Here is a 15098-nt window from a genome sequence, read left to right on the forward strand (position 1 = left end):
AGAAATTTACAGTTTAAGATCCACTTTCACAAATACTGCATTCTTTCCCCATGACTTTTAGTTGATTTCTTTTTTAATATGCCACACAGCATTATCCCGAGCCCCAATTTTTATACACAGTACGATGACAAAAATAAAAGAAAGTGGAGCGTTGACTATTAGCTACCATCAAACTTAAGCAAAAATTCCTAAACATTTAACTAATTAATTAACAAAGGCTGTTTTTGTTTCCCTTGATTAGACTATTGTAAAAGGATCATTATTTTTACTTCAAAGGATTTTATTACCATGAATCAATTCAACATGCATTATGCTGATGTGAAATTAATATGCAGGGCCAGAGACCTGTGATATGTATTCTCTATTCTATCCAGAGAGAAGTGAGTACTAACTACAGTAAGGGGCCAACATCAATTCAAACAGGTAATGCCTGCCTGACAACTGGTCAGTGATAAGCAAGACTTTGATTTTTTGCTAACTACAACTAATGCTACATGGCAAGGGTATTAGTAGTGTGTGCCCAGCAGAGACAGGAGAACCGAAGCAGTATCAAACAGTTCTCAACCTAAAGGAATGTATTTCTAGGTGTGGAAGAAAAGGCAAAAGAACAACACCAAATGGTACACAATCACATGCTAATTGTTTAGGATAGACTGTGAAAGCCAATGCCATAAGGCAGTGGTTTTCCAAAAATGTTAGGCACCTTGAGCTCTAAAGAAATCCTTTCAGCCCGGCTGGTGTGGTTCAGTAGTTGAGACCCCATGCACCAAGAGGTCACTGGTTCGATACCCGGTCAGGGCACATGCCCAGGTTGTGGGCCCGATCCCCAGTGGGGGGCATGCAGGAGGTGGCCAATCGATGTTCTCTCTGGTTGTGGGCCCGATCCCCAGTGGGGGGCATGCAGGAGGTGGTCAATCGATGTTCTCTCTCATCGATGTTTCTCTCTCTCTCTCCCTCTCCCTTAAAATCAATAAAGAAAAAAAATTTAAAAAATAAGAAGAAATCCTTTCAGGGGCATCCAATATGTAAAAGAGACAAGAGAATAGTTGAGTTGGTTAAAGAAAGGGAGAGCCCTTCCTTCCCCTGTGGCCCTTGGTTGCAGAGATCACAGTTTTGAAAATTGCAGCGACTTGAGAGATGAGTACGATTTGAGTGACAGAAGCAGGGAGGAAGGCATTCCAGGTAGAAGGAACAGCAAGAGCAAAGGCAGGAAGGTGGGAATTCTAAGTACGATGTCTTCCTTGTGGACACCTAGTAAGTAAGTGACAAAAGGCACCCACATGATCACTTTTGGTTCCCAACCTAAACTAATTTTCAAATATTTTAAGCCTGGTGAAATAGTTGACAAACACCCTGAATCAGAGAAGATGGGAAACCCAAGGTTAATGGTCTGCAGTCAAATAACGTGTCTTGTCGTTACTCTTCATTTCAGAATCATTTCAAGTAGTCGTGAGAGGGAATGGCTTTCGACACGCTCGCAACGTGAACAGGGTCCTCTGCAGCTTCAAGATCAACGAGTCGGTCACATTCAGTAAGTCCTTGCGGAGTCTGTGGGTTTCTTCAGCCTGTTCAGGGAAGGGAATGCCCAGCCCCATCTTCCAGCCAGGCCACTCACAGCAGCCATATAAAGAAGGGTCTTCCCTGCAGCAAGTCATAGCCAGCCCCTACCACCCCCGGGTTCTCATCGGGAAAGGCAGGGGCCTTGTCCCAGTCCTGCACCAACATCTGTACGGAGTTCCTCCTCCCAGGTGGCAGTGTCAGCACTGACTGGTGAGGGGATACGAAGCTTGATGTTCCTTAACAAAATATGAGAGACTCTCAAGCCCAAGAGTGAAAAATAGATGGTCTAAACTTATTAATTCAGAATAAACCAAAAGCCAGACTATAAGGCTTGCATGTGTAGATGCTGGAATTTTTTTTTCAGTCTGGATGATTCTTGCTAGGAGTTGCCAAGAAACTCATCATGGTGAATATCTGACATGAAATACAAGAATATGAAAGTAAAACTAAGTGCGTTTCATGCGAAAAATGGATTAGCATGACATTGGCACTTGCACAAGACATTTGTAGCAGGAAAGTTCTTAATTTAAAAACATGTGATTGGTGTAGCTGTCCAGGAGCCGTGGGAAGACTGAGTATGGGAGGGCAGATGTCCAGGAAGCCTGGCTATTATTCGCATCTGGCATCCATCACGTCAATAATTATTGACTCAGGATCTGCAGTGGTAAACAGTAATAATATAATTCATTTTCTGCAGCACTGTGTCCTTTTAAATGCTTCACATCATTTTGCTACAACAGCCCTTGGAGGTCAAAAGAGACAGAGGATCAGGAGGACTCACCTTTATTGACCAGCCACTCACACTAGTTACGTCCTCCTGATAGCCTTATGGAGTAGGTACTGTCCTGATTTTAAAAAGGAAGATTTGAAGGGTATGCCTCTTTTCCACCTTTACCATCTTAAAACCCACTTGAATATTTAAACATCGCTATGCAATGGCTTCCTTACAAATATCTGGAAATCCTGGCCTTGGAATAATTCCAAACATTTGAGACATTCCGTTAGTTTTCTTCATACTTGGAGATATTCTCACGTCTCCAAAAAGTATTTGCTCTTCGAAAACATTTTGAAATATCCCTGAGTAGTCACAGTGTGAAAGTCAGGTGTGAGCCCTCTGCAGACTTCTTCCTTTTTTCTCCCTTTCACTTGTGATCTCTCTCAAATCTGCCTTCCCTCTCTCCTTAACCAAAATCTCAAACCCAAGAAACCCAAAGACATCAACACCGTCCAGACTTCTCAGACCAGCGAGCCTTCAGACCAACCGCTCTCTGCAGATGAATAGAAATGGGATGTAGCATTTCTGTTGCTTGAAAGATTACACAGAGATGCTGCATTAGGATAACATGAAATGCAAATTCACTATGGATTTGTAGAATGACATTTTGAAAGTCTGTTTTCAGGTTTCTCATGAAATTTTATTTCTTGAGAAGCCAGCTCATCCTCTCTCTCTTCCCTTCCTTTCCTAATACATACTTGCAAACACCTGCACAGCTCTCTACCTCATTCATATTCAGAAAGAAATAGAGGCTGCTGGGACAGGGATTTGGCTTAAACCACAAAGATAATGGTGCTTCTAGCACAGAGCTGACAGTTGGAAAAAAAGGAAAGGCAGTGACTCATCCCTACTGTATGCTGTAAGCAACACTCCCAATTCATGCATATGGTTATTACAAGTAACTAAGGGGGAAATATTGGAATTTGAAGAAAGAAAGAAAAAAAACCACCTATCCTTTATTTATTAATTTGCCTGTTTGTTTCTGTTCAGTAAATAATATGAACAAGAAACTATGGAGGACAGGAAAGGTAAATAAAAATTTTAATGCCACATTTTCAATTCACATTTTTCTATCAACTGTATGAATGTAAGCGTCTCTGTTGAGTTGTCACTGTGAAATAAAATAAATTTATATTCCTTTACTTTTCCCATTCTCTTTTTCCACCTCTACATCCCAAGTGTTATATTTTTATCTATTTTCATTTTTATAGTGTATATTTCCTCTTTCAAGATCTTTTTCTAAATGCTGCAGTATGTTTTATAACAAAAAGAAAATCTACGTGTTGTTATCAATCAGAAAAAGACTCACTAAGGGCCCAATAATGAAGGTGAGGCTGCTGTGGCTCTCTAGCCTGTTCAAACACAACACAGGCCTCAGTCTTCAACAAACAATACAGTAGCAATTACATGAAGAAAAACGTTAAATGTAAAAGAACAAATTGAAAATTAATATTAATAGTGGGAGGTATTAATGTGACTTTCTGAGTTTTTTTTTTTTATCCTCACCCGAGGACATTTTTCCATTTTTGTTCAGATAGAGTGGGAGGGAGAGAGAGGAAGAGAGGGAGAGGGAGAGAGAGAAACATTGCCGTGAAAGGGACATATTGAGTTCCTTTCCTGCAAACCCCAACTGGAGCCGGGGACAAACTGCAACTGAGTACGTGCCCTTAGTGATAACCGAACCCAGGTCTCTCTGGACCGCAGGCCGACGCTCTAACCGCTGAACCAGACTGGCCAGGGCAACTTTCTGTCTTTGAATGGATACTAAAAGATAAAATATATATATATATATATATACCTTTTTATTTATTTTTTTATTGATTTATTTATTTTTTATTAATTCATTTTTGTTACAGATGTTTCCCCTTTTTCCCTCCATTGATTCATTGATTTCCCCCCTCCCTCTCCCTCCCTGCCCTGTCCCCAGTTTGTTGTCCATGTCCACTGTTCATGCATATATGCATATAAGTTCTGTGGTTTATCTCTCCCCCACCACCTCCTCTTCTGGGGATTGTCAGTCTGTACCCCACTTCCACGTCTCTGGGACTACCCCATTCCTCAGACTGATATGTTCATTATATTCCACAAATAAGTGAGATCATATGATACTTGTCTTTCTCTGTTTGGCTTGTTTCGCTTAGGATGATACTTTCCAGGTCCCTCCATGTCATCTCAAAGGATAAGAGATCTTTCTTTCTTACAGCTGCATAGTACTCCATTGTGTATATGTACCACGGCTTTTTTATCCATTCGTCTACTGATGGACATGTGGGCTGTTTCCAGATATTAGCTATTGTAAACAGTGCTGCTACAAACATGGGGGTACATATATTCTTCCTGATTGGTGTTTCAGGCTTCTTAGGGTATATTCCTAGAAGTGAGATCACTGGGTCAAATGGAAGTTCAATTTTTAATTTTTTGAGGTAACATCATATTGTTTTCCATAGTGGCTGCACCAGTCTGCATTCCCACCATCAGTGTACTAGAGTCCCCTTTTCTCCACACCCTCGCCAACACTTGTTTGATGATTTGTTGATGGTGGCCATCCTGACAGGTGTGAGGTGATACCTCATTGTTATTTTAATTTGCATCTCTCTGATGATTAGTGATGATGAGCATTTCTTCATATGTTTCTTAGCCATTTGTATGTCCTGTTTGGAGAGGTGTCTATTTAGTTCCTCTGCCCATTTTTTAATTGGGTTCTTTGTCTTCCTTTTGTTGAGTTGTATGAGCACTTTATATATACTGGAAATTAACCCCTTATCTGATATATCATTGGCAATTATGCTCTCCCATACAGTGGGTAGCCTTTCCGTTTTGATGATTGTATCTTTCGCTGTGCAGAAGCTTTTGAGTTTGATGTAGTCCCATGTGTTAATTTTCTCCTTTGTTTCTATTGCCTTAGGTGATATATCAGTGAAAATTCTGCTGTATATGATGTCTGAAATTTTGTTGCCTACAGTTTCTTCTAGGATTTTTATGGATTCATGAGTCACATTTAAGTCTTTTATCCATTTTGAGTTTATTCATGTGTACGGTGTAAGTTGATAGTCTAGTTTCATTTTTTTGCATATAGCTTTCCAATTGTCCCAGCACCACTTATTAAAGAGACTTACTCCACTGTATGCTCTTGCCACCTTTGTCAAATATTAATTGAGCATATTGCCTTGGGTCCATTTCTGGGTTCTCTGTTCTGTTCCACTGGTCTATATGCCTGTTCTTGTGCCAGTACCAGGCTGTTTTGATTACGGTGGCTTTGTAGTATAAGCTGAAATCTGGTAATGTGATCCCTCCAACTTTGTTCTTCCTTTTCAAGATTGCTGTGGCTATTCGAAGTCTTTTTTGGTTGCATATGAACTTTTGAAGTACTTGTTCTAATTCTGTGAAGTATGCCGTTGGTATTTTGATGGGGATTGCTTGAATCTATAGATTGTTTTGGGTAATATGGCATTTTAATGATGTTAATTCTCCCAATCCATGAACAGGGTATGTGCTTCCACTTTTTTATATCTTCCTCTATTTCTTTTTTCAATGACCTGTGCTTTTCTGCGAGTAGGTCCTTTATTTCTTTGGTTAAGTTTATTCATCTTAATTTTTCCCCCACAATGGTAAATGGAATTGTTTTCTTAGTTTCTCTTTCTGCGAGTTCATCCTTGGTGTATAAGAATGCCATCGATTTCTTGACGTTAATTTTGTATCCTGCTACTTTGCCAAATTCATTTATTAAGTCTAGTAAATTTTTTATGGATTCTTAGGAGTTTTCTACGTATAGTATCATGTCATCTGCAAATAATGACTGTTTCACTTCCTCCTTTCCAATTTGGATCCCTTTTATTTTTTCTTCCTGTCTGATTCCTGTGGCTAAGACTTCCAGTACTATGTTAAATAAGAGTGGCAAAAGTGGGCATCCTTGCCTTGTTCCTGTTCTTAAGGAAAATGCTTTTAGTTTTTGCCCATTAAGTATGATGTTGGCTGTAGGTCTATCATATATGGCCTTTATTATGTCTAGATATGATCCCTCTATTCCCACATTGCTGAGCGTTTTTATCAGAAATGGATGCTGGATTTTGTTGAAGGCTTTTTCAGCATCTATTGATATGATCATGTGGTTTTTATTCTTCGTTTTATTTATGTGGTGTATCAAGTTTATTGATTTGCGAATATTGTACCAGCCTTGCATCCCAGGGATGAATCCCAGTTGGTTATGGTGGATAATTTTTTTGGTGTAATGCTGGATCTTATTTGCTAGTATTTTGTTCAGGATTTTGGCGTCTATGTTCATCAGGGATATTGGCCTGTAGTTTTCTTTCTTTATAGTGTCTTTTTCTGGTTTTGGAATTAGAATTATTCTTCTTGAATTTTTTTGAATAGTTTGAGGAGAATGGGTGTTAATTCTTGTTTGAATGTTTGGTAAAACTCCCCCGTGAAGCCATCCGGGCCTGGGCTTTTGTTTGCTGGGAGAGTCTTGATTACATCTTCAATTTTTTCTGTTGATATTGGTCTGTTCAAGTTTTCTGTCTCTTCCTGGTCCAGTTTTGGGAGACTATGTGTTTCTAGAAATTTGTCCATTTCTCTTAGATTGTCGAATTTGTTGCCATATAATTGTTCATAGTAGTTGTTAACGATCTTTTGTATTTCTGTGGTGTCAGATGTTACTTCTCCTCTTTCATTTCTGATTTTGTGTATTTGGGTTCTCTCTCTTTGTTTCTTGGTGAGTCTAGCTAAGGGTCCATCAATCTTGTTTATCTTTTCGAAAAACCAGCTCTTTGTTTCATTGATCCTTTGAATTGTTTGTTTGGTCTCTATGTCGTTTATTTCTGCTCTGATCTTTACTATTTCCTTCCTTCTACTTGCTCTGGGGTTTTCTTTTTGTTTGCTCTCTAGTTCTTTAAGTTGTGAGGTTAGATAGTCTATTAGAGATTTTTTTTTGAGGTAGGCCTGTAGTGCTATGAACTACCCTCTCAGAACTGCTTTCGCTGCATCCCATAGATTTTGTGTGTATCTTCATGTTCATTGGTTTCCACGAAGTTTTTGATTTCTTCCTTGATCTCTTCAGTAACCCATTCATTGTTTAATAACATGCTATTTAGCCTCCATGTGTTGAAATGTCTTTGTATATTCTTCTTGCAATTAATTTCTAGTTTCATGCCATTGTGATCTGAGAAGATGCTTGATATGATTTCAGTCTTCTTGAACTTGTAGAGACTTAGCTTGTGCCCTAACATGTGGTCTGTCTTTGAGAATGTCCCATGTGCACTTGAGAAGAATATGAATTCTGTAGTTTTGGGGTGTAATTCTCTGTAGATATCTATTAAATCCATTTAATCTAGTGCTTCATTTAGAGTCTCTGTTTCCTTGCTAATTTTTTGTCTAGAGGATCTATCCAGTGATGTCAGCGGGGTGTTGAAGTCCCCTGCTATGATTGTATTGCTATCGATTTCTCCTTTGAAGTCCTCCAGAAGATTTTGAATATATTTTGGTGCTCCTATACTGGGTGCATATATGTTTATCAAGGTTATATCTTCCTGTTCGATAGATCCTTTCAATATTATGTAGTGGCCTTCTTTGTCTCTAGTTATGGCCTTCATTTTGAAGTCTATTTTATCAGATCTGAGTATTGCTACCCCAGCTTTTTTTTCCTTTCCATTTGCTTGGAAGATTTTTCCATCCCTTCACTTTCAATCTATGTGAGTCTTTTGTTGTGAGGTGGGTCTCTTGTAAATAACATATAGATGTGTCATGCTTTCTTATCCAATCTGCTACTCTGTGTCTTTTTATGGGAGCATTCAATCCATCTACACTTAAGGTGATTACTGACATGTACTTATTTATTGCCATTTTTGTTTAGTGTGATTCTATTTTTCTTCCCATTTCTTCTGCTAATTACTGCAGTCCTTTGAACATTTCTTGTAGTGCTGGTTTGGTGTGCTAATGTATTCCCTTAGCCTTTTTTTTGTCTGGGAAGCTCTTTATTTGACCTTCCATTTTGAATGATAGCCTTGCTGGGTAGAGTAGTCTTGGATTCAGATCCTTGTTTTTCATGACCTTGATTACTTCATGCCATTCCCTTCTGGCCTGTAGTGTTTCTTGTGAGAAGTCAGCTGAGAGCCTTATGGGGTTTCCTTTGTAGGTAACCTGTTGCTTATCTCTTGCTGCTTTTAGGATTCTCTCTTTGTCTTTAATTTTTGGCAGTTTGATTACTATGTGTCTTGGTGTGGGCCTGTGTGGGTTCTTCTTACTTGGGGCTCTCTGTGCTTCTTGAACTTGAATGCCTTCTTCCTTCACCAAATTAGGAAAGTTTTCTGTCACTATTTCTTTGAATATATTCTCTAACCCTTGCTTATTTTCTTCTTCTTCGGGGACTCCTATGATGCGCATATTGTTATGTTTCCTGTTGTCCCACAGTTCTCTTAAGCTGTCTTCCTGTTTTTTAATCGTTTTTTCCTTTTGGTTTTCTGATTGGTTGATTTTTTCTACCCTGACTTCTAATTCACTGATCCGGTTCTCAGCTTACTCTACTCTGCTTTTTAGACCTTCCAATATGTTTTTCATTTCTGATATGTCATTTTTAATTTTCAACTGGTTGATTTTCAACATTTCTATGTCTTTACTCATGGTGCTCATGTCCTTACTACATGCTGTTGAGCTTCCTCAAGATCATGGCTCTGAATTCTAGTTCTGTTAACTTGCTTAACTGCACCTCATTTATCTCATCTTCGATAGAGGTCTCTTGTTCTTTCATTTGGCTTTTGTTTCTGTTTTTCACCATTTTGGCTATCACAGTGGGCTTTGGAGTCTGCCAAATTTTCCCTGTGGGTGTTGGTGTTCTGCTGTTTGTGGCTTCCTCTCCTGGGTTTGGATGAGGCAGGGAGGACCCACTTTAACCACCACTGTCAAGTCTTAACTTTCCTGTAGCTTTTTTTTTCCTGGAGGCTATTAGTAGAGGTCACCTGAAGAACCTTGGTTTCTGAGTTGCCTGAAAAACTCCCTCAGGTGCTCAGTAGTATAAGAGGATTTCCGGAGGGTGGGACAGATGCTGGTTATTAATGGGCCTCAATTAGCATTTCAGTGGCCACCAGGTGGGGTTGAATCCCCGAGGGAGGGGCTGCCACCTCTCCACAGGGCCCTGGGAGGGAGTAAGATGACCACAGTCCTACATGGCTGCACTCAGCAAAATCACTGAGCACCCTCCAAATCCCGAGTGTCTCCACACAGTTCCAGTCCAGTCTGCCTTCCCTCTGCCGGAACTCAAGGTGAGCGGCTGCTGCCAATTTAGCCTCTGTCCAGACTCTGCGTCATGGAGCCGCCTGGGACTTTAACCCGAGGGCGCTGCTCCCTGTTAAGGGTGGCTGAGTCTGGGAGTCTGTGACACCAACCGAGGGCATGGCACCCAGCCAAGGCAGCGGCAGCTTCCAGCCGAGTCTCCTGGTCCCAGCTGATTCCGCTGGTCCCAGCCCAGGCCGCTGCGGACCGTGGGACCTGGCCCCCTCTCGCGCCCTCGCAAGCCTACCAAGATTGAGTCAGTGTTCCTGGTTAAGTGGTCCTCCAGGCTGTCTTTCGGTTGCCCCTTCCTGACGATTTGTCTTTATTTTCGTTGTAAATCCAGTTTGGTCCTGGGTGATGGTCTGTGTAGCTCCATTCACTCCGCTGCCATTTTTTTTCTCACTCTATATATACCTTTTTAAATGGCTATGACCATTCTTAAACATTTATTATACTAAGACAAAAATAAAATGGAACATATTAATGTCAAAAATTAAAAATTATTTAGATATATCCTTAGATAATAAATAGAACCAGAAAATGAAAAGCATAGGTTAATACTTACTTCTCTCCACTTTCCTTAAAAATAAAATCAATGACTCAACCATTTAGAAATCCAAAACAATTTCTGGACTTGTGGTTGATATAATAGGTCCAGAAATTCTGGGTAAAATATGGTTGTAAAAATTAAAACATGTGGCCTTGTTCAAAGGAGTGAGGAGGAAACCCTCAGGTACAGGAAGCAAAAAAAGGACTGCAAAATCTAAGCAGAAAGTTAAGCTGTGTGGGCTCCAGGCCCAGAGTCTGCAGGTCATGATCCTGATACTGATCCAAATACAGGACACTAGTCTGTGAAAAGCAGTGGGTAAGAGCAGAGCCCCTGCAGAAATTAGACTCCAAAGGGATGTACCACACATTAAATGAGAACTGGCAAAGCTACTCATGACTCAACACAGAAGAATAAAGGTGAGATATTATACCACCCAGATTTATCCATGACCATCCTGATCCCTGTGACCCTGTCAAAGGCAATGAATGTCCAACTCAACCTACAGCATTCCTACAGTCAACACGCCCCTCTGAAGATGGGCTCACAGTGCCAAATGGCAAAGTAAAGATGGATGAAAGAAACAGGAGAACAAGCAAGAAAAGAGGACTAAAGAATAATTTGAAAGAGAATGTATGATAAACACATTCAAAATGTGTAAAGAGATCAAAGATACCAAAGCAGAAGAACATTCAACAAAGACAGATTTACAGAACATACTGTAAATTCTAGAATTGAAAAACTTTATTCATTGGAATACAACTTAATGGATGAATTATGCAGTATGATTAGACACAGGTGAAGATGAAATGCATGAACTGGAAGAGAGATATGAGGAAATTATACCCACCCCCTAACCAATGCACCAGACCCAGATTTTTTTCACCCAAGTTTTACCAGACTTTAAGGGACAGATGGCCAGTATCTGATATGAGTCCAGCTGTTTTAGCCATAAGCATCTTCATTATAAACATCTTTATTACAAGCATTTTCACTGCAAACATCTTTGCTGCACAACTAATTGGCAGTAAGGCAATTTTGCTGTAAAAGATAAAACAACTGGTTGACAGTTTGATGTACATTTTGCAGACGTAATGTGTCTAAGCTAGTTGTCAGTTTGATTTGTCCATTGGTGAAATTCTTGCAGTTAATCCCATTTTTATATTATGTCTAAATCTTAGCCCTCATGATGGTCTATCCAGTGATAAGGACACATGGTGGCCTTAAAATAGTAGGCAATAAAAACTACTATCAAGCCAGATTGCACACTATACTAGAAAATGATCACATATCAGTTTGCAAATCCTTCAGTGAATACAGTCAGCCCTCCCATCCATCAAAATCAAAAGTTTCCCAAGCTATGGCAAATATAAGAGACAGCTACTAATTCATAGTCTTCAAGAGCATTAATAATCATTTAGTTAGTTGGAAACTCATACCTCTCTTAATGAAGTAAGAAATTGCAACAGAAAAAGGAAAATGCTATGCCAAACGAGAAAACATAACAAACAAAAAAATGTATATTGTTGTAAACAAAAGACTTGAAGACAATGTATTTTTACTTTTCACAATAAAGTCTTCATGATTTTGTTATTAATTTTTTTATATTTCATTATGTCTGTTTTTAGTTTCCCTTTTTTATTTTTCATTGTTTTATCTTTTACAGTGAAATTGCCTTAGGTCAATTAATGTTTGCAGCAAAGTTGTCTGCAGCAAACATGTTTATGGCAAAAATACCAGACATGAGAACAGGTACTGGAACCAAACCACCCAGGAAAAGAATCCTAGCTCTGTCTTAAAGCTGTATGATCATGACGTGTTATTGAACATCCTCATGCCTCAATTTCTCTATCTGTAAAATAATGTGACAAAAGTAGCACCTCTATTGTGGGTTATTACAAGGTTTAATGTTGGAAGTGGAGCACAGTTTCCTGGTACACAGCAAACTGTCGATCAATGTTGGCTGCCGGTATTAATTTATTATTATCATTATCACTATTATTAAATGGAGCAGCAACTAAGTATTATAAAAACATCAATTGTCTTCAAATGAATATTTACTTTCTAATACAATCCAATGGGACTTTTTAAGTTAACAAAATAATTCTAAAGTTTATATGGAAGAATAAACATATGAGAATGGCCAAGAAAAATGTGGAAACTTGCCCTAGCCAATTTTAAGATGTATAATAAAGCCCTAGCCAATTTCATGATGTATAACAAGTAATTGAAACAATGGATGGCTGGTGCCACAAAAGGCAAACTGAGCATTGGAACAGGAAAAACAAAGCCAATAGACAGAGCCAAACACTTATGTTAGTTTAGTATAAAATAAAGTAACCTTTCTAATCCAGGGGGAAGAAGTGTATTATTCAAAAACTGTTGTTGAGACAACTGGCTAACCACTTGGAAAAACAATTAAGTTCATTTTTATCTCACACCTTAAATCTAAATAAATTCCAGATGAAAAATTTAAATGTGAACATGAAACTATAAAAATACTAGAAGGAAACAAAATATTTACATAATTTACCAGTGGAGAAAGACTTTTTAAGCAGAACACTGAAGGGAGATACCATAAAGGAAAAATTTGAAAATTGGAGTACATATTTTTAAAAATTTTCCTGTAACCCTCCCAGCAGAATCTAAAGGGAAGCAGAACACTGGCAAAATTATGTATAAGACATGTAAACAAACAAAGAGCCAATAAGCTTCATATGTAGACAGCTCTTAAAAATCACTTAAAAAATAAAAGTGCCTTGCCAGTGTGGCTCAGTGGGGTGAGCATTGTCCCATGGACTGAGAGGTCCCAGTTCAATTCTCAGTCAGAGCTCTTACCAGGTTTGGGGCTCAGTCCCCAGTAGGGGGCATGCAGGAGGCAGCCAATCGATGTTTCTCTCTCGCATCAATGTTTCTTTCTCCCTTCCTCTCTAAAAAAATCAATAAAAACATAGTTTTTTAAATGGCCATATCAATGAGTAAAAGATATAAAAAGGAAATTTATAAGAAAAATAATGGTTAAAAAGCAGATGAAAAATGCTACTGTAACCAAGGAAACGCAGATTGAAATAATCTATCAGACTAACAAAGATTAACAAAAATACAATGCCCAGTATAGGCAAAGATATAGGGGAACAAGTATTTTTATATTATGTCTAAATATTTTTATATTATGAGCCGCAGCCAGTGCGGCTCAGTGGTTGAGCGTCGACCCATGCACCGAGAGGTCTTTGGTTCGATTCCCGGTCAGGGCACATGCCCAGGTTGTGGGCTAAATCCCCAGTGGGGGGCATGCAGGAGGCAGCCAATCAGTGTTCTCTCTCATCGGTGTTTCTATCTCTCTCTCCCTCTCCCTTCCTCTCTCTCTAAAAATCAATAAAGGAAAAAAAATTTTTTTAAATTATACTTCACTCCTAAACAATTAAATAATGCTGTGGGGAAGAAGAAGAATTACTGATGTAGGAAAATTCTAATGATGTAGCTTTATGTATTAGCAGTAAGTTACAAAGAGTATCTGGTGCTATTTCTGTTTTATACACATACATTTGTATGCAGAGAGACTTGGAAGACACCCATCAAAATGTTAACAGTAGTTAGCTCTTAATGAGACCACTCAATTTTTATTTTCTCCTTTCTATCTGTATTTTCTAAGCTTTCATGCCATTGCTTTCAACAATCACATGCCCTTGTATAATAAGAAGAAAAACATTATTTAAAATTTAATTTTAAAGATTTTGTTAATTTTTTAGGCCTAGTGCACATCTTAAGTTAGCATTTGGTTGGTTCTCCAGTGGCCAGGCTGAACTCACCCCTGGCCAAGAAAATATCTTGGAAATCTTCACATAAACTTGATTTATTCTGGCTGCACTTTTCCTGCTCCAGTATTCTGTGTATTGTGCCAAGAAAAGATCTACTTTCAACTGGAAATCCATTTGCAGGGAGATTAGAATACTAAAAAGGAGACAATGGAGTATGAGCTGAGAAATGATCCATTTTAATGAACAGTACATTTTTAAAAATTAACTTTTTTACTAATGCAGTAATGAAAAGCATGTTAGACTATGCTGGTGTTGTATGGAGACATAAGGGGTATGACCATAAACAAAAGTAATTCAATTTATAAGCCATGGGAGAAATCAGATTCCTGGATTTATAGACACACTTTTTTTTATGCAAAATTTTATTTCCCAGCTTGATCTCCAACAATATTCACTTTACGCATGGCTCTGTTTTAGTTTTTGTTCACTCTCAAAGGATGAAACTTTGCCCCTTTGAAGATAGTTTTTCAAACGGAACAATCATGTAGGCAATGCTGGGAATTCCAAAGCACGGCTCAGCTTCCTGGGAGCACGAGAGACAACCCTCGCTCGAATGTAGTGTGTTTGTGTTTTAAAATCTGTCCAATTATCCAGAAACTATATGTTATCTTAGAAAACATCTGGACCCAGGCTGCTGTGGGCACCCTAAGGAGATCATTGAAGTGCACCTGTGGTGGCAGATGGGAGGGAGACAGAGGGAAGGAGAACACAAAATGTCCCAAACAGAAGCCTCCTGTTTCCTTTCTCACTGGTTAGAGTGTTGTATCTATTGGTCAAAGATACTTACTGTAATTTGGATGCATACCTGGGAGTCTAAAGTCAAATGAAGATGATGGAATGTCACTTTGTGCTACGCAGAATGAAGAGACACAACAGAGCATCTTGTCTTGTGGTGCTTAACTGGGCTGCACGTCAGAATCATTAGGGAGCTTCGCCCCAGTGACAGCAGCCACTGATGGCGGAGCATCTGCTCTGTGCCCTCCCCCACCTGTCTCAGTCCAGTCCTCCACCGAAGGAGGGCTTACTTGGTTCCCCATTTTGCTGACAAGGGAACTGAAACTCAGAGAGAGGAAGTGCCCAAGGTCACCCAGATGGCTGGAGGTAGAAGCCATTTGGACCCCAGGCGGTCTTCTCC

The 15098-nt window shown here is 39.2% G+C and overlaps 1 protein-coding gene across 1 annotated transcript in view; it reads left to right on the forward strand.

Moving 5' to 3' along the window:
• ANTXR1 (ANTXR cell adhesion molecule 1) overlaps window positions 1-15098 on the forward strand; it is a 228112-nt gene that overhangs the window by 81455 nt on the left and 131559 nt on the right. The window contains exon 10 of the mRNA XM_036263300.1: window positions 1433-1531. Within this exon, the coding sequence (XP_036119193.1) occupies window positions 1433-1531 (99 nt within the window). The remainder of the gene's footprint in view (window positions 1-1432; window positions 1532-15098) is intronic.

The sequence above is a fragment of the Molossus molossus genome, unplaced genomic scaffold (genome assembly GCF_014108415.1).
Source record: "Molossus molossus isolate mMolMol1 unplaced genomic scaffold, mMolMol1.p scaffold_m16_p_15, whole genome shotgun sequence".
In the NCBI taxonomy this organism is placed as follows: Eukaryota; Metazoa; Chordata; class Mammalia; order Chiroptera; family Molossidae; genus Molossus; species Molossus molossus.